Source organism: Capsicum annuum, chromosome 12, assembly GCF_002878395.1.
Source record: "Capsicum annuum cultivar UCD-10X-F1 chromosome 12, UCD10Xv1.1, whole genome shotgun sequence".
NCBI classification, from domain to species: domain Eukaryota; kingdom Viridiplantae; phylum Streptophyta; class Magnoliopsida; order Solanales; family Solanaceae; genus Capsicum; species Capsicum annuum.
In genome coordinates this window covers 201820642-201843754 of record NC_061122.1, presented here as the reverse complement: position 1 = coordinate 201843754, position 23113 = coordinate 201820642, and the positions used below count along the sequence as shown (strand labels likewise).

At 37.1% G+C, this 23113-nt stretch overlaps 1 protein-coding gene across 2 annotated transcripts; it reads left to right on the top strand.

Moving 5' to 3' along the window:
• The first annotated feature begins 352 nt into the window (after positions 1–352).
• On the top strand, positions 353–20014 carry LOC107850791 (agamous-like MADS-box protein AGL31). Of its 2 annotated transcripts, none has more exons than XM_016695548.2 (7): positions 353–759; positions 17718–17796; positions 18358–18413; positions 18486–18585; positions 19143–19184; positions 19417–19458; positions 19559–20014. In XM_016695548.2, exons 1-7 carry the CDS (start codon positions 575–577, stop codon positions 19670–19672), a joined length of 618 nt encoding a protein of 205 aa, XP_016551034.1. In that variant the 5' UTR covers positions 353–574; the 3' UTR covers positions 19673–20014. The 2 variants fall into 2 exon arrangements, with proteins under 2 accessions (XP_016551034.1, XP_016551035.1); XM_016695549.2 differs by having other exon boundaries at positions 413–759; positions 18361–18413.
• The last annotated feature ends 3099 nt before the right edge of the window (positions 20015–23113 follow it).

The window sequence follows — 23113 nt, the reverse complement described above, 5'->3', positions numbered from 1 at the left end:
ATTTATTTTATTAAATTAGTCTTATTAATTATACTTTGAAAATATAAATTTGAGCATATATACTTTATTTAGTTATTTAATGATAGGAATAGTATTACAAAATATAATAAAATTCTCTTGATTTAAGTCCTTAATTTTTTGTTTAATCTTTCACTGAATATTTGATATTTATATTGAAACTCAATTAAATTTAAATTAATATCAAATAACTTTATATTGAGAATAAAATTTTTTTTATCAAATACGAAGTTACCTTAAATATATCAAATATTTTGAGATAAAATATTTTACTAATATGTCAAGTATTTTATGATGGAGGGTGTAATTGTGAGACTTGTTTTCCCCCTTTTGAATTGTTCTTTGGACACTTGGACTTAACAAATTACTAATTTGGGTAAAAACACAAGAGGAAAAAACAGAGAGAGTATGAAAAGATGGACGAAGGGACCCATGTAGATTTGAGTTGTGGGAGAGAAAACAGCGTACAAATAAATATGGAGCTGTATAAAAACCATGGAACAATGATGATAATAATACAATTTTTGGATTAGGGCTTTTTCTTTGGCAGAATAAAATGGGGCGAAGGAAGGTAGAAATAAAGAGAATTGAAGATAAAAGTTGTAGACAAATTGCTTTCTGTAAACGAAGGAAAGGACTAATGAAGAAAGCTAGAGAACTTTCAATTCTGTGTGATGTGGATGTTGGTGTTGTTATCATCTCCAACCGTTGCAGGCTCCATGAATTCTCCAGCACTAACAGGTTTTTCACTTCATTTTGAATACGCAACGAAGCTATAATTTTAACTTCATGAGTGTTGGATATTTAGAACGATGACTTCAACTGCTAATTAATGAATTTCTCTAACAAAAATATATTTGAGCAGAAGTTACTGGATTTGGCCGAACTATCCGTGGCAGAGTCAGGATTTTGATTTTCATCGGGGTTAAAATTACAAATAAGTAGACACGAACTAGATGAAGAGTCTTAACATCTACTATATATACATAAAAAATAATTTTAATCAAGCTGGCGGAGCCACTGTAGTCGGACTTCTACCTCCGCCACTGATATTGTAGTTATCTTATACGTGTTGAATCCTTAGGTAGACCAATAGTTTCTAGCGGTGCAGCTCTTTTAGTAGCATTTATTATCTCTAAGCTGATCTTTTAGTGATATGTATGAGAAAGAGTTTACTTTTTTTTTTTTTTTTTGCATGTGATATGCAAGGATGGCACAATACGATTTGGGGAAATACACGCATCCAAATAATTTGAGAGTTCGAATAAATTTTTAACATATATTTACTTGTTTCGACGGCGGTGTAATGAATAAGATTGGAAGTGAAACATAAATCTTAGAAAGCAAGTCAAATTCCAAGATCACATTTAAATCTCACAAATTCGAACAAACTAAATAAAATAAGTTGGGGTTTATCATATTTATATTAAGGCTAAATTGTCACATAAAGTGCTTAGTTAAATAATCCTAAGTTAGGCCCCAAAGTATCATTAGCCACTTTTGGAAAGTTCAGTTGTTGCGCCGTCGTCACTGCTATCGCGGTGAAATATATCACGATCATGATATGGTGCTGGAAGGTCCTGCTTTGCGTTCCACTCAGGGTTCCATATTCATGATGCTTTTGTGCTGAAACTCAACTGGGGATTTCTTCTCTGCGTTCGAGTCTGTAACATCGTGATCGCAATGCCCTTCGAGCTCCTAGTGCCTTGTGATCGTCCCATGATTAGTCTACTTGAAACACAAAATATGCAGGTGAAGCTTGTTGTCCAAGGTGCTCAACATGTTCTTTAATTAATCTAGAACTCAACAAAATATCATCAAAGTACACACAATAAAAACTTGACAATGAGGGGTTTTATCACATGGTTTATAAGGTGCATGAAAGTGCTGGATGCATTAGAAAGTCCAAAGGAACCATTCACTAAATCAAATATGTTTGTTTGAAGACGATTTTCCACTCATCGCCAAGTTTTGTCCCTAAGTTGGTGGTATCCACTTCCCAAGTCAATTTTTGGAAAGATATTAGAACCACTCAACTCATCAAGTAAGTTATCAAGCCTAGGTATAAGGTGACAATACTTCACTGTGATTTGTTGATAGCTCTAGCAAAATTATATTCGCCAATTTCCAGCCTTCTTTGGTACTAGGATCACATGCTCGATGCAAGGTCAAGGACTCAAGCTCTCTCTTAGCCCTGTGAAATTGAAAAAGAAGTGAAGAGAGATTGGAATCGTATTGATTGATTATTCCCTCAAGTTCATGAGATTAAATAGCTGTTACAGATGATGTGAAGAAAAGAAAGGAAATAAGAAAATATTACACAATCTCCTAATTGCCTAATTCTAGGGATTAGAGAATATTCTCATATCTATACTAATTATATAGAATATTCTCATATCTACACTAATTATACCATATCTAACACTCCCCCTTAAGCTGGAGCGCCCTCAAGTTGGAGCGTACAAGTCATATGCTCTCAGTTTGCCACAAAGATAGTCAGTTCTGGATCCTCGACGTGATTTTGTGAAAATATTTGCTAGTTGATCTTTTGAGTTGACAAAACTTGTGGCAAATCTTCTCTAGAATGAATGACAATCTATCTCAATGTGCTTTGTTCTCTCATGAAACACAACATTAGAAAGGAAATGCAGTGCAACTTGATTATCACAAATCAATTTCATCGGTTCAACTCCTCTTATTTTCAATTCTTGGAGAAGTTGTCTCAACCATATAAGCTCACACGTAGCTAGTGCCATAGCTTAATACTCTGCCTTTGCGCTTGATCTAGCTACGACAACTTGCTTTTTACTTTTTCAAGATATTAGATTGACTCCAATTAGAACACAATAACCAGAAGTGGACCGCCCGTCAGGAGGAGATCCTGCCCAATCTGCTTCAGAATACTCAACAATATGGGTGTGTCCTTTGTCTTCATAAAATAAACTTTGCCCGAGAGAGATTTTAATATATTGCAAGATGCGAATCACTGCGTTCTAGTGGCCATCTCAGGGTGATTGCAAAAACTGGCTAACTACACTAACAACACATAAGATATCTGGTCATGTGAGCGTAAGGTAGTTAAGTTCCAACAAGTCTCTGATATCTGTCAGGATCTTTCAAAGACTCCCCTGTCTTGGAATAAGCCTAGTATTTTGATCCATGGGAGTGTCCACATGTTTGCAATCCAACATACCAACATCTTCCAAAATTTAGAAGGCATATTTCCTTTGTGTAATAGCAATATCATCGCTAGACTGTGCCACTTCAATGCCTAGAAAGTATTTCAGCTTGCCCAAATCCTTAGTCCGAAAGTGACTTGAGAGGTGTTTTTTCAGTTGAGCAATACCATTATGATCATCTCATGTGATAACAATATCATCAACATAACAATTAAAAAGATGCGTTTTGCCAGCAACCAATCTCGCTTTGAGACGATCAACAGCTCCATCAAAACCTACCTTAACTATGAATACCCAACGAAAACTAACTGTGGTTTTTCCTTTAGGTAAAGGAACAAGCTCCCAAGTACCATTATCATGCAAATCAGTCATCTCCTCAATCGTAGCCTGATGCCAACCTGGATGAATCAGTGCTTCTGCCACAGTTTTAGGAACTTTGACTGTTGATAAGCTAGTAATGAAGGCATGATATGAAGGTGACAGACGATGATGGCTTAAATAAGCATAAATGGGAGTTTTATTGGTAGTAGTTCTAGTACCTTTGTGAAGAGCAATGGGACGATCATCTGATAAATGCTCGACCGAAGCAGGAGACATCGTTGGAGCAGGTAATGAGTCACTAGGAGTGCTTTGTGTACCTGTATCAATGTCAGAAATACTAACTGGATTAGCACACTTATAAGGAGGTTGAGGTCTTCGGGAATAGATCTTAGGAGATGGAGGTAGAGCTGGGGCTAGAATAGTTGGAATTGGAAGGACTGATATTGCCTTTTATTTTGTCGTATTAGGAGAAAAATGCGGTGGTCTAGAAAAAGGTAACATCTGTTGAGATAAATTACTTATTGGTAGAGGGATCAAAATATTTGTAACCTTTTTTGTAGATGAGAATACTCGAGAAAGATACATTTAAAAGCCTTGTGCTGAAGTTTGCCTTCTCTGGGGGTAAGGTTATGAACAAAATAGGTGCAACCAAATACACATGGAGGAAGGGGGAATAAAGTTTGGTTTGGATAAAGGACTCAGAGTGTGGACTCTTGTACTGCAAAACAGATGAAGGCATACGATTGATTAAATAACAAGCAGTAGTAACGGCATCCCCGAAAAATGTAAAGGGACGTTATTATGAATGAGCAATGTCCGAGTTGTTTCTATTAGATGTTTGTTCTTTTGCTCAACAACTCCATTTTGTTGAGGAATATGTGCACAAGAAGACAAGTGCAATATGCCTTGGAATGACATTAAAAAAAAAGAGTAGAGAAATATTCTTGGACATTATCATTGATTCTTAATGGAAATACCAAATTGATTGTGAATTGCAGCATAAATTTTTTGAAAGATAGAGAATAACTTAGATCTATTTTTAATTAAAAAATAACCACGTGCACCGAGAATAGTCATCAACAAAGTCACAAAACAATAAAAGCCTAAGAAAGAATTGACATGACTTAGACCCCATATATCGCAATGAACAATTTCAAATATTGAGGTGGCCTGTTACTAACACGCTTTGGGAAAAGATGTACCAGTATGCTTCCCAACATGACACAAGTCACATTCTAACAAAGATAAACTAGCCAAACTAGGAACCATCTTCTGCAGTTTCAAGAGACTCGGATGACCCAATTGACTAGCTAGCAATTCAGAGGAAACAACAGAAGTTAAAGCAACATGTAGTGTTGGGATGGATAGTATGTACAATCCTTGGGACTCGTATCCTTTTCTAATCACTTTTCCCGTACTATGGTATCATCAAGAAAGGTTACAACACATTTTGGGTTTTTGGTTAATTTGCTAATGGAAATAAGATTATGTGGATATTCAGATGCAAAAAGGACTAATTCTAAAAGTATGGAAGGCAGAGAGTGAGATATACCTATCCCCTTTACAATAGTCTTTGATCCATTAGCCAAAGTAGCAGTAGAGAGGGAAGGAGTAGTAAGAGTATTTTTGTTACTAGAAATATGGTCAGAAGCACTGAAATCAAGAATCCATTGTTCCTGAGATAGAGACTATGCGACATAAGCAAATAAGTTACTCAGTTGTACTGGGCAAACAACTGATGAAGTTGATGATTGTTGCGTTGACGCTTGGTACTGAAGGTGGTCATTGTAGTCTGCTCTAGTTAAAGTGATAGATTGAGATGATCCATCCCATCAGGTGTAGGCAGAATACCATCTCAGTTATGAGCCACATTCTTTGTGTGTCAAAGACGATCATTATTGTGTAGAGGCTTACCATGAAGAAGCTACATTCCTCGCTTACATGCCCTTCCTTGTTACAGTGAGTGCAATGTAATGTAAGAGAATAACTGACATTCCTCTCTTACATGTCCTTCCTTATAACAATGAATCCATTGCTTATTGTTCCTCCATTTTCCTTTCTGAAAATTATTAGTTTGGACAGCGATGATAGATGCATCATAGGAATTTAACTCAGGAGGTGCAGATGTGATGCTTAATAATCTTGCAAAGACTTCTTCCTAGGTAGGAACAAATGTTCTAGAAAGAATTTGGCCACGAACTGAGGTTAGATCTGCTCGCAACCCAACCAAAGCCAAGACCATAAAGAACCTATCTCTTTGTATCTCCTAATTATCCAATTTGTTAGTAAAAGGCATAAGAGAATCAAATTTATCCTTGAAGTATTCCACCGACCCAAGTAATTTGCCATGTCATGTTGATTCTGTTGTAGATGAACAATATCAGTCACAACTGTGTAGATGAGTTGTATGTCATTTGTATACAAAGTTTTGGCTTTGCTCCACACTTTGCAACAAGTCTTACAAGGCTGGAACAAATTTAACAACTTAGGATCAAGTGAATTCAACAGAAGACTACACTACACAATTGTGCATCTATTTTAACTCAAGAAGGCCTATTAGCTGGCCCAATAGTACTACTATTTTTGAGTGAGTGATTTTCAAATCCTTGACGTGTAAACCACAATTCTACCGAGGCTATCCAAGAGGTGTAATTACCACTACCATTTAACATTACTGTGTTTATTGTAAATGATGGTGTAGAGAAAACGATTGACTTTAACAATCTGATTCTCAGACTCTGATAAAGTAGTCTGATTATCAGTTTGGTTATCACCCATTTTGTTTTTTTGTGTCTTCCGAACGAATTAGAAAGAAGTACAAAGATTCAGAGAAAAAATTAGAAAAGGAATTTATATAGAAAATAAATGACCTGGAGAGAGAGAGGTGAGACTCAACAGTGTTTTGATATGGTTGATTTAGCAACCCGTTGATCGATCCCTCCTCTTTTTTCTTGTTTTCAATTTCTGTTACTGAAAACTGAACATTTAGAGGGGCTAGAACCCCAATGATACCATGTGAAATTGATTAAAAAAAAGGGAATAGATATTGTAAGTGTATTGATTGATTATTCCCTCAAGTTCATGGGATTAAATAGCCGTTACAGATGATATGAATAAGGAAAGAAAATAAGAAAATATTATGCAATCTCCTAATTGTCTGATTCTAGGGATTAGACAATATTCTCATATCTATACGAATTATACATAATATTCTCATATCTACACTAATTATATCATATCTAACGCTAGTTTGTCGACTTCGTAGATTCCTTTATGGTCTCAAACAGTCTAGAAGCCCCATCTCAAAAAGATCATCTACTTGGTTTTGCAACTATTTTGTAGTCTTTGTGTTGCTTCTATATGTCGCTGGATTTGGAAGTTGCGAACCCGAAACAAAGTCAATATGATGCTCGATTCCCCTCAAAGGTGGTAGCTCCCTTGGCAATTCATTGGGAAAGACATCTTCATTAACTTGCAAAAGAATATAAACAATATTAAGCAAAGAGTGGTAAACCGAAATAATCAGGTGTCATGCGGAAGCTAGCAAAACAAACCTCCAAAGACCATGAATAAGAATATATGTGAGAAATAAACCAAAAAAGACACAATCATTTAGTGTGGTTCAGTCAATCGACCTACATCCACAAAAAAAGATGAGCAATCCACTATATAAAAGAGAGTACAAATTATCAAGGGAGACAACCTCACACAATTCACTCAGAATAAAAAGAGGTTCACACAAGTGATACCGCAACACTTGTGTCTCACAAAGTATACCCCCAAACGAAACTCTCAAACCCCTAGGACTACATTGTGAATGCTACAAAACTAGAAGAAAGGAGCCTCTATTTATATAGTCTATAACCTTTTCCTACAAGAATAAGGATTAGCCAAATATGGAGAATATGTTTTCCTTTTCCTAAAGAAAACCCAATTATGGTACCTAGAGGAAAACACAATTATGGTAAGAAAGTCAGGATAAACACCAACAATTCTTCCCCTTGGCCTGAATTTCTGATAAAATAAATTAACTCCACCTTCTTCATATAGTCTTCAACAAGTTCAATCTTCATCTCAAAATCTCCTCCATTAAATTTTATCTCTACACAGAGTGTTACTCTGATAAAATTTCTCAAACCAAAATCTTCATTATCGTCAAATAGGTTGCGACTAAAACTGAATCCACCAAGATGAACACCCGATTTTAACCTCTCTCTGATACCACTTGTTAGGACCGAAATAATCAGGTGTCATGCAGAAGCTAGCAAAGCAAACCTCGAAAGATCATGAATAAGAATATATGCGAGAAATAAACCAAAAAAGATACAATAATTTAGTGTGGTTCGGTCAATTGACCTACATCCACAAAAGGATATAAGCAATAACAACAACTACAAACCCAGTAGATTCCCACATCGTGGGGTCTGGGAAGGGTAGAGTGTACGCAGACTATACCACTACCTCTAACGAAGTAGAGAGGCTGTTTCCGATAGACCCCCGGCTCAAGACAAAGGACAGTATATAAAAACATCAAAAGCATGGAACACGATAAAAAACATAGATACGCCATCCACAAAAATATGCAACACTGCCAAACAAAAGACACCCAAGCCCTCCTACCTACTGACTACGACTCATCCACCCACCTTAACCCTCTATCCTAATGTTTTTCCTCCATACCTTCCTATCTAGGGTCATGTCCTTAGTCAACTGTTACTGCTCCATGTCACGTCTAATCATTTTCCTTCAGTATTTCTTAGGTTTACCCCTACCCCTCTTGAAACCATCCAAGGCCAACCTCTCACACCTACGAACTGGGGTATCCGCGCCCCTCCCCATCACATGGCCAAACCATCTCAACCTCACTTCCCGCATTTTATCCTCCACCTACACCACTCCCACCTTCTCCCAAATAATTTCATTCCTAATCCTGTCAGTCCTAGTAAAACCACACATCCAACGCAACATCCTCATTTCAGCCATCTTCAATTTTTGGATATGAGAATTCTTAACCGGCCAACGCTCAGCTCCATATAACATAGCCGACCTAATTGCAACTCTATAGAATTTTCCCTTCAGCTTGGGGGGCATCTTCTTATCGCATAAAATTCTCGAAGCGAGCCTCCATTTCATCCAACCTGCCCCAATACGGTGAGAGACATCCTCATCTATCTCTCCATTCCCCTGAATCGTCGACCTAAGATACGTAAAACTATCCCTCTTACAAACCGTGTGGGAATACAACTTCATTACCACCTCGTCCTCTTGCCTCGAGTCACTAAACTTGCACTCCAAGTACTCTGTCTTGGTCCTACTCAACTGGAAACCTTTAGACTCCAGGGCTTGTCTCCAAACCTCTAGCTTATCAGTAACACCTTATCGGGACTCATTAATCAAAACTACATCATTCGCAAAAAGCATACACCAAGGCACCTCGCTTTGTATACTCCGCTTCAACACATCCATCACCAAAGTGAATAAAAAAGGGCTAATAGTTGATCCCTGGTGTAACCCTATCAAGATTGAGAAATGCTCGGAATCTCCTCCCACCGTCCTCACCCTAGTCTTCGCCCCCTCATACATGTCCTTAACCGCTCGAATGTACGCCACAGGGACCCCCCTCATCTCCAACCATCTCCAAAGAACCTCCCCAGGGAATTTGTCATACGCCTTTTTCAAGTCAATAAACACCATGTACAGGTCCCTCTTCCTCTCTCTATAGTGCTCTACCAGTCTCTGCACTAGGTGAATTGCCTCAATCGTGGAGCGACCAGGCATAAACCCAAATTGATTCTCAGAAATAGATAATCTTCCTTAGCCTCCGCTCTACCACCCTCTCCCAAATCTTCATCGTGTGACTCAACAACTTAATACCCCGGTAGTTGTTGCAATTCTGAATGTCACCCTTGTTCTTATATAGAGGAATCATCATGCTCCATCTCCACACCTCGGGCATCTTTGCGGACTTAAAAATATTGTTGAATAAGTTGGTCAGCCACCTTAACCCTGCCCCGCCAGAAAACTTCCAAAAATCCACCGGGATCTCGTCGGGCCCCGTCGCCCTGCCCCTTCGCATCTTGCGGATAGCCTCTCTTACCTCCTTAACCTTAAAACGCCGACAATAGCTAAAATCGCGACGCTCCCCGGAGTGCTCCAACTCTCCTAACATAACACCTCTGCCCCCTCCTTATTCAAGAGCCTATGAAAATAAGACTGCTATCTTTCCTTAATGAGGACGTTCTCCACCAATACTCTGCCATCCTCCCCTTAATACACTTCACTTGGTCCAGATCCCTACCCTTCCACTCCCTAGCCTTGGCTAGCCTAAAAAACCTTTTATCCCCGCCTTTCTCTTCTAACCCCTTATACAAACTATCGAAGGCTGTTGTCTTACCAGCCATAACTGCTACCTTAGCCTCCTTCTTAGCTAACTTGTACTTCTCCCTACTTACCCGCTTCTCCTCGTCATCCTTACTCTCAACCAGCTTAGCATAAGCCGTCTTCTTCGTCTCCACCTTCTTCTTAACATCTTCATTCCATCACCAATCCCCCCGGTACCTGCCAGACCAGCCCATTAAGACGCCCAACACCTCTCTAGTAGACTCTTTGATACAACCCACAGCCCTATCCCACATACTGTCCACATCCCCACTACACTCCCAAACCCCCATCCCCTCCAACTTCACCCCTATCTCCAAAGCACTAACCAGAGTCAAGGCACCCCACCTAACTCTAGGCCGACCCTTCCCACCTCGCCTCATCTTGCCCTTCTTGATAACCAAGTCTATCACCAGGAGTCTATGCTGGATCGCTAGATTCTCACTCAGGATAACCTTACAATCCTTACACAAAGTTCTATCCCCCTTCCTAAGCAGCAAAAAGTTAATCTGGGTCCTGGCTAAACTACTACGAAAAGTAACCAGATGCTCCTCTTTCTTTGGGAAGCTGGAATTCACTACCACCAACCCAAAGGCCCTCGCAAAATCCAAAAGAGCAGCTCCCTCATCATTCCTAACCCCGAACCCAAAGCCTCCATGCACGTCATCATACCCTAATGTCAATGACCCGATATGCCCATTAAAATCCCCTCCTATGAAAATCTTCTCCGAACTAGGCACGTCTCTAACCACCTCGTCTAAAACCTCCCAAAAATTTTTCTTCTCCTCCTCGCTCAGGCCCACCTGTGGCGCATACGCACTACAGATGTTCAAAGTAAACCCCCAAAGACTAACTTGATAGTCATCACCCTATCATGAACCCTTTTAACCTCCACTACGTGCTCCCTAAGCTCCTCGTCCACTAAGATACCTACGTCATTCCTACGCCTCTCACTACCTGAGTACCGCAACTTGTACCCATCCACATCCCGAGCCTTAGAACCTACCCACTTGGTCTCCTGAACACACGCAATATTAATCCTTCTCTTCCTAAGAATCTTAACCAGTTTTATCGACTTCCCGTACAGGTCCCTATGTTCCGCGACCCTACCCTCAACCTATCAACATTCTTATCCCCTCCCTTAATACCTCGCACTCCACAACTCAGACCTAACCCAACACCAGCTCTCGACTCCACCCCCAGCCCTCCAGGATATGACCCTATACCACCATGAGTCACCCAAGCCACTACTCACAAAAACATCTATAACTATAGAAGACACACTCACAGCACAAAACGTAAATAAATAGCCAAGACCAACAGATGCAATAGACAAAATAGCCAGCTCGCAACAAAACTACTCATCAAAGAACCACAAGCACCAATGGTAAAAAATAGCACAATCAATAACAGGCACTCGCAAGACACAGAAAACCACTAAAATTCATAGAACAATCGATATTAGGCACCAAAATAAATAGACAATTAATCCACACAAATTCTAGGCATGGAAAGATACCAAAAATATCGCGATAAAAATAAAGTTCAAGGTTAGAATTCACCGGGCTGCGTAGAAGTGGTTCGCCGGACTCCCGTCGTCTGGCAAGGTCGCCTGAAGAATTGCTGGAACAGATCTGTTCTAAGTTCTGGAACAGTCGCCGTCACCACCGTCAACCGTCAGTCGGTTCTCTTGAACTCGCCGGAGAAGGAAACGTCGAAGGCCCACGCCGGCATCGGAGTCCCAGTGACTGGTAGTTGGGAGTTTGGGAGAGAGCTAAAAGGGGAGATAAAAGAAGACCGAAAAAAAGAAGGGGAGAGAGAGAAAAAGAGTATTACCCTTACCTGTCGCCGGCGATGTTACGCCGCCAGCGTTAGCTTCGCCGGAGCCGGACAATCACGTCAAAGAGACGTTGAAATGGAGCGTTGGAAGAGAGTTAAGCAATTCACTATATAAAAGAGAGTACAAACTGTTAAAAGAGACAACCTCACATAATTCACTCAGAATAAAAAGAGGTTCACACAAGTAATACCGCAACACTTGTGTCTCACAAAGTCTACCCCCAAACGAAACTCTCAAACCCCTAGGACTACATTGTGAATGCTAACAAACTAGAAGAAAGGAGCCTCTATTTATAGAGTCTATAACCTTTTCCTACAAGAATAAGGATTAGCCAAATATGGAGAATATGTTTTCCTTTTCCTAAAAGGAAACCCAATTGTGGTACCTAAAGAAAAACCCAATTGTGGTAAGAAAGTAAGGACAAACACCAACAAAAAGAGGGTAAGTTCATTAGCGGTTAAAAAAAGCTCTATATTTAAGAAGTATAATAGAAGACTTATCCTTAACTTCTTCCACATCACTTTGATGACTTACAATCCACTCCTTTTCCACTAAATTCATCAAAAAGGTGGAAACATTCTCTTATTTTCTCTCATGTTCTTACGTCTTACCTCTTTTGACGTGCCACTTTTGTCACTTTTTGCCTTTTCCCTCATTTCCCTTATTTTCTTGTAACCTGGCCAACTTTTAATGGAATCAAGGTGAAAGAGCGAATTTTTGTCCATATTTAGCGTGAGAATACTTTTTAGCCTTTCCATTATGCCTTTCTTTTCTATCATATTGCCAATGTCGGGCTAGAAGCAAATGGCATGCTTTCTTGGGCACTATATCATGTCAATACGCTGCCTGGGGTGTGGGTACCTATTATTCGTCGGGTAATTTGTTCGCTCCCAGACAATAGAAATGAGTCTTTCTTTATCCTTTTTCGAGGAGAATTTAAAGGGAATGTGATCCCCTCTATTGTAATGAAATAATCTTGTCATCAATCATTATTATCTCGGGAACCTTGGGTTCCCACAATCGTTCAACCATTAGAGTCTATATGGGGTAAGATGTTTCCTTGTAGGCAAGTTCAATCTCTTTACCAAAGTTGCACTTGCCAACAGTTGAACAAGTTCCACTATCAATGATCATTGAGCAAACGTTTCCTATAATCTTGTGTCTAACATGTAAAAAATATTCTTTCTTTGACCTTGATCATGTACTTCCTTAGCTAAAGCCTCCATAAGTGTTCTTATTACCACAGAAAGATTCTGTCCATCTTCTTCCATTTATCCATGTTCACCTTCTCCTTCTTCTCCAACATCTTCACCTCACTATCTTATGTTTGATAAACCTATCATCCATGACAATGACAATTCTCCACTTTGGGAAATACAACATGTAGTGTTCTTATTACCAAATAACTCTTCCCTCTTTCTATGTTCACCTTCACTTTTCTTCTCCAACATCTTTACCATCACTAGCTCCAGTTTGATAACCCCTATAATCCATGGTAATGATAATTCTTTGGTTTGGGTGATACCTCATGTAACTCTCTAGATCTTCACTTTAAGTCTTTTTTGGCTCAAATTGCCTCCAAATTCAGCCTCAAGTTTCATATTGTTATTCGTCCTTTCAAAACACACGCTAGTGTATAAGGTCGCAAGTAATACGTGATTGTGAGACAATTGGATTTATCTATCCCACAGAGACTTAATTTTTACCACTTAAACAATTGTTGACAAACCACTAATATTTACTACTATTGATATGACTATAGGCATTATCTAATTCAAAAGAGAGAGAGTTGGTTGTTATTTAATCTACAAATTATTCTAAGTAATGCCATTAAAAGAGAATAATCGTAGGAGTCGTTTGTAGAGTTATTAAAGCCAAGGACTATGGCGTTTGCATAATTCCATTCTGGTTGTTTACCATTGTTAAGCTCGATTAAGAAATCCACTGATTTGTTGAGTCACAAGGTTGATAATATGGTCATTGTTTCTTGAGCCTCAAAACACCTACCAAGATTGGCCTTACACCTAAATCATTGAGTGGGGATGTGGTAAACCGCTCCGAGTGCATTTATATATCTTCATCTATTTGAGCCAAGTAGGACAAATTAGGCATTTTTTTTAATCATAGTTGCTAATCCATCACAAAACACTACTCCCCTTAATCCATATTCTATTTCTAGCTTTCTTCTCTCGAGTTCCACTATGTTCCACTAGCATAAAACACCGGGCCTGGCACAATTGAATGTCCAAAGAAACCAAATAAATGACAAGCCACATGTTATCAAAGTTCAAAAGTAAGGCAAAAATGGAAAGAAAAGACGGAGATGAAGACAGTTTTATAGTCTTAAACATCCTAATACAACTGAATGCCCTAACTTTCATGAAATGGGGCATATGATTTATGGTAGTCTCAATAAGATGACCATTGTGATTGGGAATGATAGTGGTTACACCACAGGTTATAGTAAGGAGAGTGATCATGAAGCCTTTAGTGATGAGGTTGAAGATGGAGGAGAAAAAGGTGTTCAAATGCCAATGGTCGTGAAGTGATTGATGGAGATCCAAATGAAGGATGACATTGAATAAACGGAGATTTTACTTCATACTAGCTGTAGCATTAGGGAGAACTTTGTACTTTGATTGTAAATACCAATGCTATATCTTGGTGGACATTAGACTTGAGACCATGGAGCATTCTCTAACCCTACAAGCTTCAATGACTAAATGATCAGCAAAATTAGTAGAAGTCTACGAGCACGTTCTAATGTGTTTCAAGAATGGAAGGTATGCGAATGAAGTAATATGTGGTATTGTCCAGCATGTCATTTGCTGCTTGATGGCTTTGAAAAAGCAAGTCATGATGGCAAGAACAGCTATTACACTGTTATGTCCAAAGGTCACAAGTACCCAGTCACTCTTCAACTCAAGTGAATGAAAATAATATAAGAATGAGAGAACTAGCGGAAAAAGGAGAGACAAGAAACCAAAAAGATGAGAGAAGTTGAGTGACAACTCAAAGATCAGAAAAAGGAGAGGTAGAGCTGAGATTATGAAAGTGATTTATCATAAAATGAAAGAGATTAGGGTGATAAAAAGTTTGAAAGAGAGATAAAAGGAACGAGAACGAAACAAGTGTGAGGGAGAGCGTTTTTTGCTTTTACTCCTGTCAGGGGAGCTTCTATTGTGACACCATGTGACCATATTGCCTAGGAAACCTGCAATCTGCAATCCACATTCCCTCAAGCAGTTGATAGAATCAAAACTTTTATCTAGCCTATAAGGAATACCCCCAATCTTTTCTTCAGTATCGAAGATGATACTAAAACCCCTAGAAACATCCCAGGGGCCATTCAGGTTATCAATCAAATTAAGTCCCGCCAGAGGTCCTTTCTCAAGCTAGATCTGCATTTGGCATAGATTATGGAGAAGGAAATCTTTGGTAGAATTGATATGGATAGTTTGTCGGTTGTGTGTTGTCCACTGTCTTTCAACACATTAATATCAAAATCTGAGGTCCAACGGATCCAGATTTTTTTTGTTAATATTAGAGTGACCCTTGCATCCCTAGAAGTCTATCTGGTCTACATTACTATATGCTTTATTGGCAGATGAAAGGAGATTTTGATTGATTCTTCAGAGTTTTAAGCCTTTCAAAAGCACATTGAGTTATCACATGTTATATACCTTGATAGGATGTTAGTCATTGTAAAGTGGATATTTTAGAACTATGCTTTTCTTCTTCGTAGGCTTAATCTTCTCATCAGTATCCCACCCAAATTGGTAGTTATCCACTCCTTTAGGTGACAAGCTGTTAGCCTCATTGATTGTTTGTTTTTCTTGACTAACCAACCTCACATTCCCAACATCCCATCTATTTTGATTAGTAAACACTGGTACATCACCCTCCGACACAGAAATTTTCAGAATTCATTGAGTTTCCTCGACTTCCTCTTTTGCCTGTGACTCAGAGTGAATATTCACCAGCTTGAGAGTTTGCCTCAGATGCAGAAGCATCCATGGCTTAAAAGAATGCATCTTCCTGATCATTCCCGCTATTGTTTATACTTCTAACACTCCTGCAGGAATGAGTGTCCTTAACTTCTTAGAGATAGAACCCACGTCTTTTTTTATACTAGGTCCAGAATCTCCGTCAGGAGTTTCTGGGGGTTTACCTATCACATGGATATCCTGCATCACATCATTTTGCTTCTCATTTATCTCCCAATCAAGCATAAGAATATTTAGATCCACATCAGAGAACACTCCCCCCCCCACCCCGTGTGCGTCCTCTCATTAGGGTGTCCTGCTTTTTCAGAAAAGGTCTCTTGTAGTTTCTTGAGATTGAGCTCTGTCGATGTTGACTTAGGGTTCCCCCATTTTGTCATCAGATTTTCCCCGTAGTGACTGCTTCTGAGTTGGATGTGATCTTCATCTGAATGGACCCCTGTTGGAGTTTGTTGTGGCATCTGGGTCCTTGGCACTTACTTTGTCTCAACTTTTTTGATGTTATCTTTGGGAGGTTTGGTTATTGTTTTCTCGTGTGCCACTTGTTGATTGTTAGTAATATCCCTACACTTCTTTCCTTTTCCTTTTCCCACAGTTGTCTGTCCAGCCTTTCCTCCTTTGTTTTCTCTATTTCCATTGAAACAGCAGTTTTTTGGATATTACTTAAGATATTCCGCAAGTTGTCCACCTGCGTTTCCAGGTTATCCTTATTGATTGCCATAGTACTACTATTTTCCCTTTCTTTGGTCTCCTGGATGATCTGATTCCTAGTATCTGCGTGTGTATGTCTCAACTCATGGTGAAGTACTCTACACTTCCTCTTACTGTGCCCTTGAATTTTGTAGTGATACAGAACTCTGACTTTCTCCATTTCACCAGCTTTGTTTTGGTTATCTATCATGACCTCGTAGATAAGTGGCCTGGTGATATCAATCTCCAACTTCAAGCTGCAGGTATTGTTCGTGCGAGTGTTGACTTATCAATTATAATGGATATACCTATTGAAGAGACAAATTGGCACAGAGCATCGCACTCAAAAAAATGCCATCTCAGGTCTTGGGTGTTAATGTTGGAGCTAAGGTGATTTCCACATCCAGTTTGAACACTGTAGTCCATTTCAGCATCTTCATTTGTATACCAGGGATTGGGAGAAAATTCCTACTAAAGACACTCCTATAGTCTTCTTCCAGAGCAAAGTCAATATAGACGTGATAGAGATAATAGACCCCTATCTGGACAGATCCTTTAAGGGGTATGGTCCCTTGGAAATCCAAACGGATTCTTTCAATTGAAGGTCCAATTCTTGGGAACTTACCACTGACAGTCAATCGACAGATTTCAGCCAGCATTGCATGTTCCTCCTTTGTGAAACTGACCGCTGGTTCTCCATCCACTATGTCTTATGGTCTCTGTCTCTGCTGTAAACGATTTTTTTCCCTAGACACACTAGTGTTATTAACAGCTCCCCTAAGAGGAACACCAAAATCCAAAGAGGGTTCTCCAATTAGGGCACTTCCAATGTTGGGACTATTCCCAGTTTGTTGAGTTAGGCCAATTTTGGATTGTGAATTTTGATGAATCAGAAGTGGGAAAGCTTGTGGTAGGGTATTGGGTGGATCACGGGGCGCTGGCGGATGGTCGGGAGGCTGACCGAAGAGATTGATTCTAATCATGTCTCTTGTAAGTGTTACCGCTAGACGGAAGTAAAAGAGGGGAAAGGTAGAGAGAAAGCTAACATTTGCTCTCTAATCAAAGTGATTGATGATACTATTTAATGAAAAGGGGCTTCCCTTTTGGTGTCCATGCAGAGGGTATTTTCGATGGTTTAGTGCCTAATGCCAAAAGAGATTGAACACCATAAATATGTTCAGAATATTCTAAAGCACTCTAAACTAAACATACAAAAATTGATCTGCTCATAATATTTTCCTTATACTTACCCATCAGCAATCATATCTAAAACATTTAATATTCCAGTCTGACAGGGATCCTTCAAAGATACAAAAGCCACGTCGAAGCAGAAAAAGAGATCTCTGCAGAAATCCAGGTTGCAGAGGTATTTGATTAGTTGACTGCTATCAAGTTTTATTCTAGTGAATTAGATTTTTCTCTGGATGCTTGAAATAAGTGCATTATATTGCATACAGTCAAGTTCTCAATTAATTTGGCTACTCTCTGCCTCGCTCTGATGCACCGCTGAACTTGTTCTTAGAAAAATAAATGCACCCTCGAAGTGGTCAGAGATCAATATATGGCTGGAACTATTTCCAGATAAACTGTGAAATACATGTAATTTGCTGCATTTTTAATAGGTCTGAATATACTAAATATACACGTTAGCTTGGGTGTGCCACCCTAGGACTGGAAGGTCCAAATTATAAGTGATGCTTTCTCATCATAGTACATCATAGATCGTGCGGCTGTTCAGCTAAATATATCTATCAAAAAAAAAAAAAAGAATCTTCTTGTTGCTCAACTAAAATGACTTATGCTAGCCATAGTATTTCATCATATCATGGTAGTATCCAAGGTTATCATTTGCTTTGGGTGTTATTCAATGTTATCTTGGAACATTTTTGGTGCTGAAAATTTTCTAATCATTCTGAGGTGGACATAGCAGTCTAAATACTCAAGGTTCATGCCAATGGGAGAACTGCTACAAGAAACAGACCGGTACTGACTTTATTATTCTTCACTTTTGTTTCTTAAAGCTCATACCACTGATTCTCTGTCTCGAATTGACAGGCAACTCGAGGAAACTAATGCGGATGATTTCACTGTGTCTGACCTTATCCATTTGGAGAACGAACTTCAAACTGCTCTAATACAAACCAGATCTAGAAAGGTCTTTCTACTTTCCTCTGTACCTTGCCCTATTAAAATTGCATCTTTTGGAGCTCTGATGTTAAAATATACATAAGTACCAGCTTCCCTTCTTGATACTATAAACTGTAATAACATCATGTATTTTTCAGACATGACATCAGTTGGCTAGCGTACCTCAATGTTGTTCTCATTCACCACTCTCGTAACTCTATAAGTTCCAATGCTGTGTTTCATAATTTCTTCTCTCATTCCAAATGGTGAGAAACCATAATCGTTAGTGAATTCCTTCAGCTTTACCTTTTTTTTTTAAAAAAAAAAGGGGTAGCCCCGCGCACTAAGCTCCCGCTATGCGCGGGTCCAGTAAAGGGTCGGACCACAAGGCTCTAATGTATGCAACCTTGCTTTGCGTTTCTGCAAGAAGCTGTTTCCAGCTATACCCTTTATTTTTGGTTTGTTATTCTTAAAAGCATTTGCAATTGTTTTCAAAATTAATATTTGACTTCAGTATTATAATCCGGTTCCAATTTGAGTTAGTATCTCCAAACGAAGAAAATCTAAATATTATTGTTTTTGCAGACACATATGTTGCTTGAATCTATTAAGCATCTTCATGAGAAGGTAGGTTTTCATTTCCATTGGCACAACGCTGCATAGAACTGTTGATGACAATTTTATGAGGTTTGATCATGCAAACCCAAATGCTGCAGCTTCAAGAGGTGCATTTGTCATCAACAGTTCTATGTTGCTTGAATCCGTTAAGCGTCTTCATGAGAAGATAGGTTTAATTGTTTTAGGATGAGCATGTTAAATTTTCCATTAGGCTGCACATGATACCCTTTAATTTCTGCAGGAAAATCTGCTACGAGAGGAAAACAAACTTTTGGAGGACCATGTAATATTACCTCACAAAATCTCTTCCTTCTGCTTTATCACAAATTAGACATTTTTCAGTTTTTCTCTTAACTAATCAATATGCATATATGCCCATACAGATAGCTAGGATGAAGAAAAACGGAGAAGTGAATGAGATGTCTACGGATTTCACTGACCTTCCACCGCGCCACATAATTTGCAGGCAACAGAGAGTGACCCTGAATTTCCTCTAGTGATTATCATTGCATTTGTCAAATTAGCCTTGCATAGACCCCAGGGGAATAACCTGCAAAATTAGCAACAGTCAAGATGTGTCAGCCTCTCAGAAATAACTAATGTTGTGGACATACGGAGAGGGTGAGTTGTATGGGCTTTTGTTTCTTTTTTTCTTTTCTCCCTGAAGTATAAATTATAATGTGCAGTTAAGCATGCATACAGGCATCTAAGATTGAGGTAACGTTTTGCCATGAAAATTTTTCACTTTTTTTCTAGTTGAACTCAGAAAACACATGTGGCAATAAAATTAGGAAATTCAACTTGAAGTTGAATTCCAGAAATTTCAAGAACTTAAAAGACAATCCAACTTTTTTCACTCCAAATTACTCATTTAAGTATAACTGTAATTTGTATTCATTGCTAAATACAATTTCATTTTTCAAATATTATTTTTCACTTTTCTCAAATTTCATAATGAGACATGGTCAAACGCCCCTCAATCATCCGGAACTACAAAAAGAGTTCCAGGGAATAGGAATAAGTTAGTAGAATTTACAGATTCATGAAAAAATATGATGCAGCTGGTCTTCTGAAATGAACAAGGACACTTCACTTTCGTTTATACAATCTCGCAGTATCCATTCACCCTAGCTTCAGTTTCCATTTCTACTTTCAATAAGCATTTGAAATCTATGGCACGGTTAGGATTTTTAGTAAGGAAGTTGAAAATACGAAGAAGTAAATACATAGAAGTTAAAAAGGAGGTTTATCATTTATTTTATATACATGAAAAATAATTTTAAATAGTATAATGTTCAGTTGGAGGGGGTTTGAATCAGTGACGGAACTAAAATTTTCACTATGATGTGTCAAAATATAAATAAGTAAATTTACGATATATATGTGTATAATAAAATATTCTTACCTAGCTATATAGTATATTTTGACAGAGGAATGTCTCGAAAACATGTAGCTCCATTATTGATTTAAATGAACCCCTCGATCCTATCCAGTCCTGTCCCTGTCTGAATCCAATTGCTCGGAGAATCCGTAATAACACAATTCTTGATATGCAACTCCAAAAACTACCATATTGGAATTTAGGTGGAACAGCTAGTCTACTAGTTCATTGATTTAACTTAAGCAATATGCTGGTAGAGCTAAAATTTTAACTTGTAGCCTGAAGGAAATGGACAAATAAGAGGGATACAAGTTCTGGATGTACCAAATGTGCCAATAAAAAAAGTACAAGACGACGTAGCCTATGATAAAGCAACTACGTAAATATACGAGGAATTTGTAGTCAATTCTTGTACCATTAACAGCCACGCAACGTTTACGTCGACGAATTAATTGGACCAACTTGCATGTGGTTACTGTTTGGTCACTATTCCACCTGTAAATATTGAAATTAATATTCGCAAATACTAAACTTTATTATTTAAAGTCTTTAACCCCAGACCATGCTATACAATATTTGAGTTTATGTCCACGTAGTCAATGGTACACGGGCTAGGGTGTGGGCTAGTTTTAAATTCACATGAGTTACATTTAATTTGTCATTTTTCTACTTATTGAGCCTCAATTGCTCTAAATGTTACTCCCCCTTTCCAAAATATTTGCCGTGAAAAATAAATATTTTATAATACTTACTACATTAAAAATTTAAGAAATAATTAGTATCGTTAATTAGTCTAATTGTACGTTCCTTGTACATATAATATTTAATTATTTAAAATTAAATAATTTTGTCTATTGTGAAATTTTTAATAAAATGTAAAAGTTTAATCAATTTTCAAAAATCTTTTACATTTTAATGTAATAATGTAAATATAAACATATACACATATATATATATTTTACCACCAGAAAGTTTCAAGTAGTTGATGGAACATCATTTTTGTGGTTGCCATATAGTACCTCTTTCCCTTGTTGTCACATGTTAAGAGAGACGCATCAATTTGAACCATATTTATGTTACATTTATTTTTTTGTTTATATTTAAAATCTTTCCTTATTTTTAAAGTCAACTCTTTACAAAATAATTGATTACATTCTTATTACATACTTAAACATTAAAAAATTTGGTACTACTTAAACTTTTCTTATTCTAATGATTTTATATTTATTTCTAGATTTTTCAAATCTTCTTAAAATCAAATTTAATTGATTTGAAATCTTTAAACTAATGAAAAAAGTATTAGTTGTCATTAATTTTGATGACTTCTAATAGGGTAAGATTTTACCATAAATATATTTAATTAATTTTCAAGTCTTAAATATTAGAAAAAAATAGTGAAATGACGATTTTGTCTAAAGCAAAAATTTTTAATGAAGGAAAAATAGTTCAAACAATATTTTTAAGACCCTTCACACTTTTAATATATTATAGATATAGATATAGATTATAAATTATAGATTATAAATATAGATAATAAATATGAAGAAATATTAATATAATATAAAATAAATACTAAATAAAGATGAGTAATAAATAAAAGTAATTTATACAAATTATATTTTAATTTATATTTTTTTAAGAGAGTGTGTTTAAGGTGACAAGTAAACAGGATGGAGAGAATAAATAGCCGTTTGGCCATGAAAACTAAAATTTTTCGGAGTTGGAGTTGAAATTGGAGTTGGAATTGTGTTTGACCATGTCTTTTTTGAATTTTTTTTTTGACTTTTGAAAAAACTTTTTTAAATATGATTTTATGCCCTAACTTAAACTATCAAAATCACCCAACTAAAATTTACCTACTAATGGAAAAAGAACACAGTTAGCCACTATTATAAAAAATAATTACATATACATGACCATATTTAATGAATTTCAATTATGACATATATAATATTTACATTAATAGCCGTTTTCTCATATTTGAAAATTTTAAATAGGGATATTATATTAAAAGACCACTGCTTCCTATTTTTTAGGTAACAAATATTATCTTTCAAACAAATTTATATTTTTAGGAATTTATTTAATTTATTTCCTTCTTTTTCCATTCCTAAAAAATAGAAAATGATGAGTGGTTATTAAATTTTAGGATGCCGCTAATTTATTTCTTTAATTTTCTTATACATGAAAGATTTTACTGTGTGTGAATAATTTGTTTCTATGTAAAACATGCTTTGCATATTTATGATATATTATATCATATACCATAAATATATAAATATGCTTAGTATGTTTCTTTATACTTTGTATTGCGTGTATATGGTATATACATGGTATAAACTTCATATATAACATACTTTGTATATTTATATTATAAATATGCTTAGTATGCTTCTTAATACTTTGTATATTTATATATGTGTGTGTATGGTATATACATGGTATAAACTTTATATATAACATACATTGTATATTTCTATTATAAATATAATACTTTATATATTTATGGGTATAAATATAAAGTATTATATTTATACCCATAAATATATAAAGTATT

Excerpts from the sequence above, each read along its gene's own strand:
- LOC107850791 (XM_016695548.2), top strand. The coding sequence starts at position 575 with ATGGGGCGAAGGAAGGTAGAAATAAAGAGAATTGAAGATAAAAGTTGT. Across the intron at positions 17,797-18,357 it reads CAGAAATCCAGGTTGCAGAG|CAGTCTAAATACTCAAGGTT; the intron begins GTATTTGATTAG and ends AGGTGGACATAG. Across the intron at positions 18,586-19,142 it reads TACAAACCAGATCTAGAAAG|ACACATATGTTGCTTGAATC; the intron begins GTCTTTCTACTT and ends TTGTTTTTGCAG.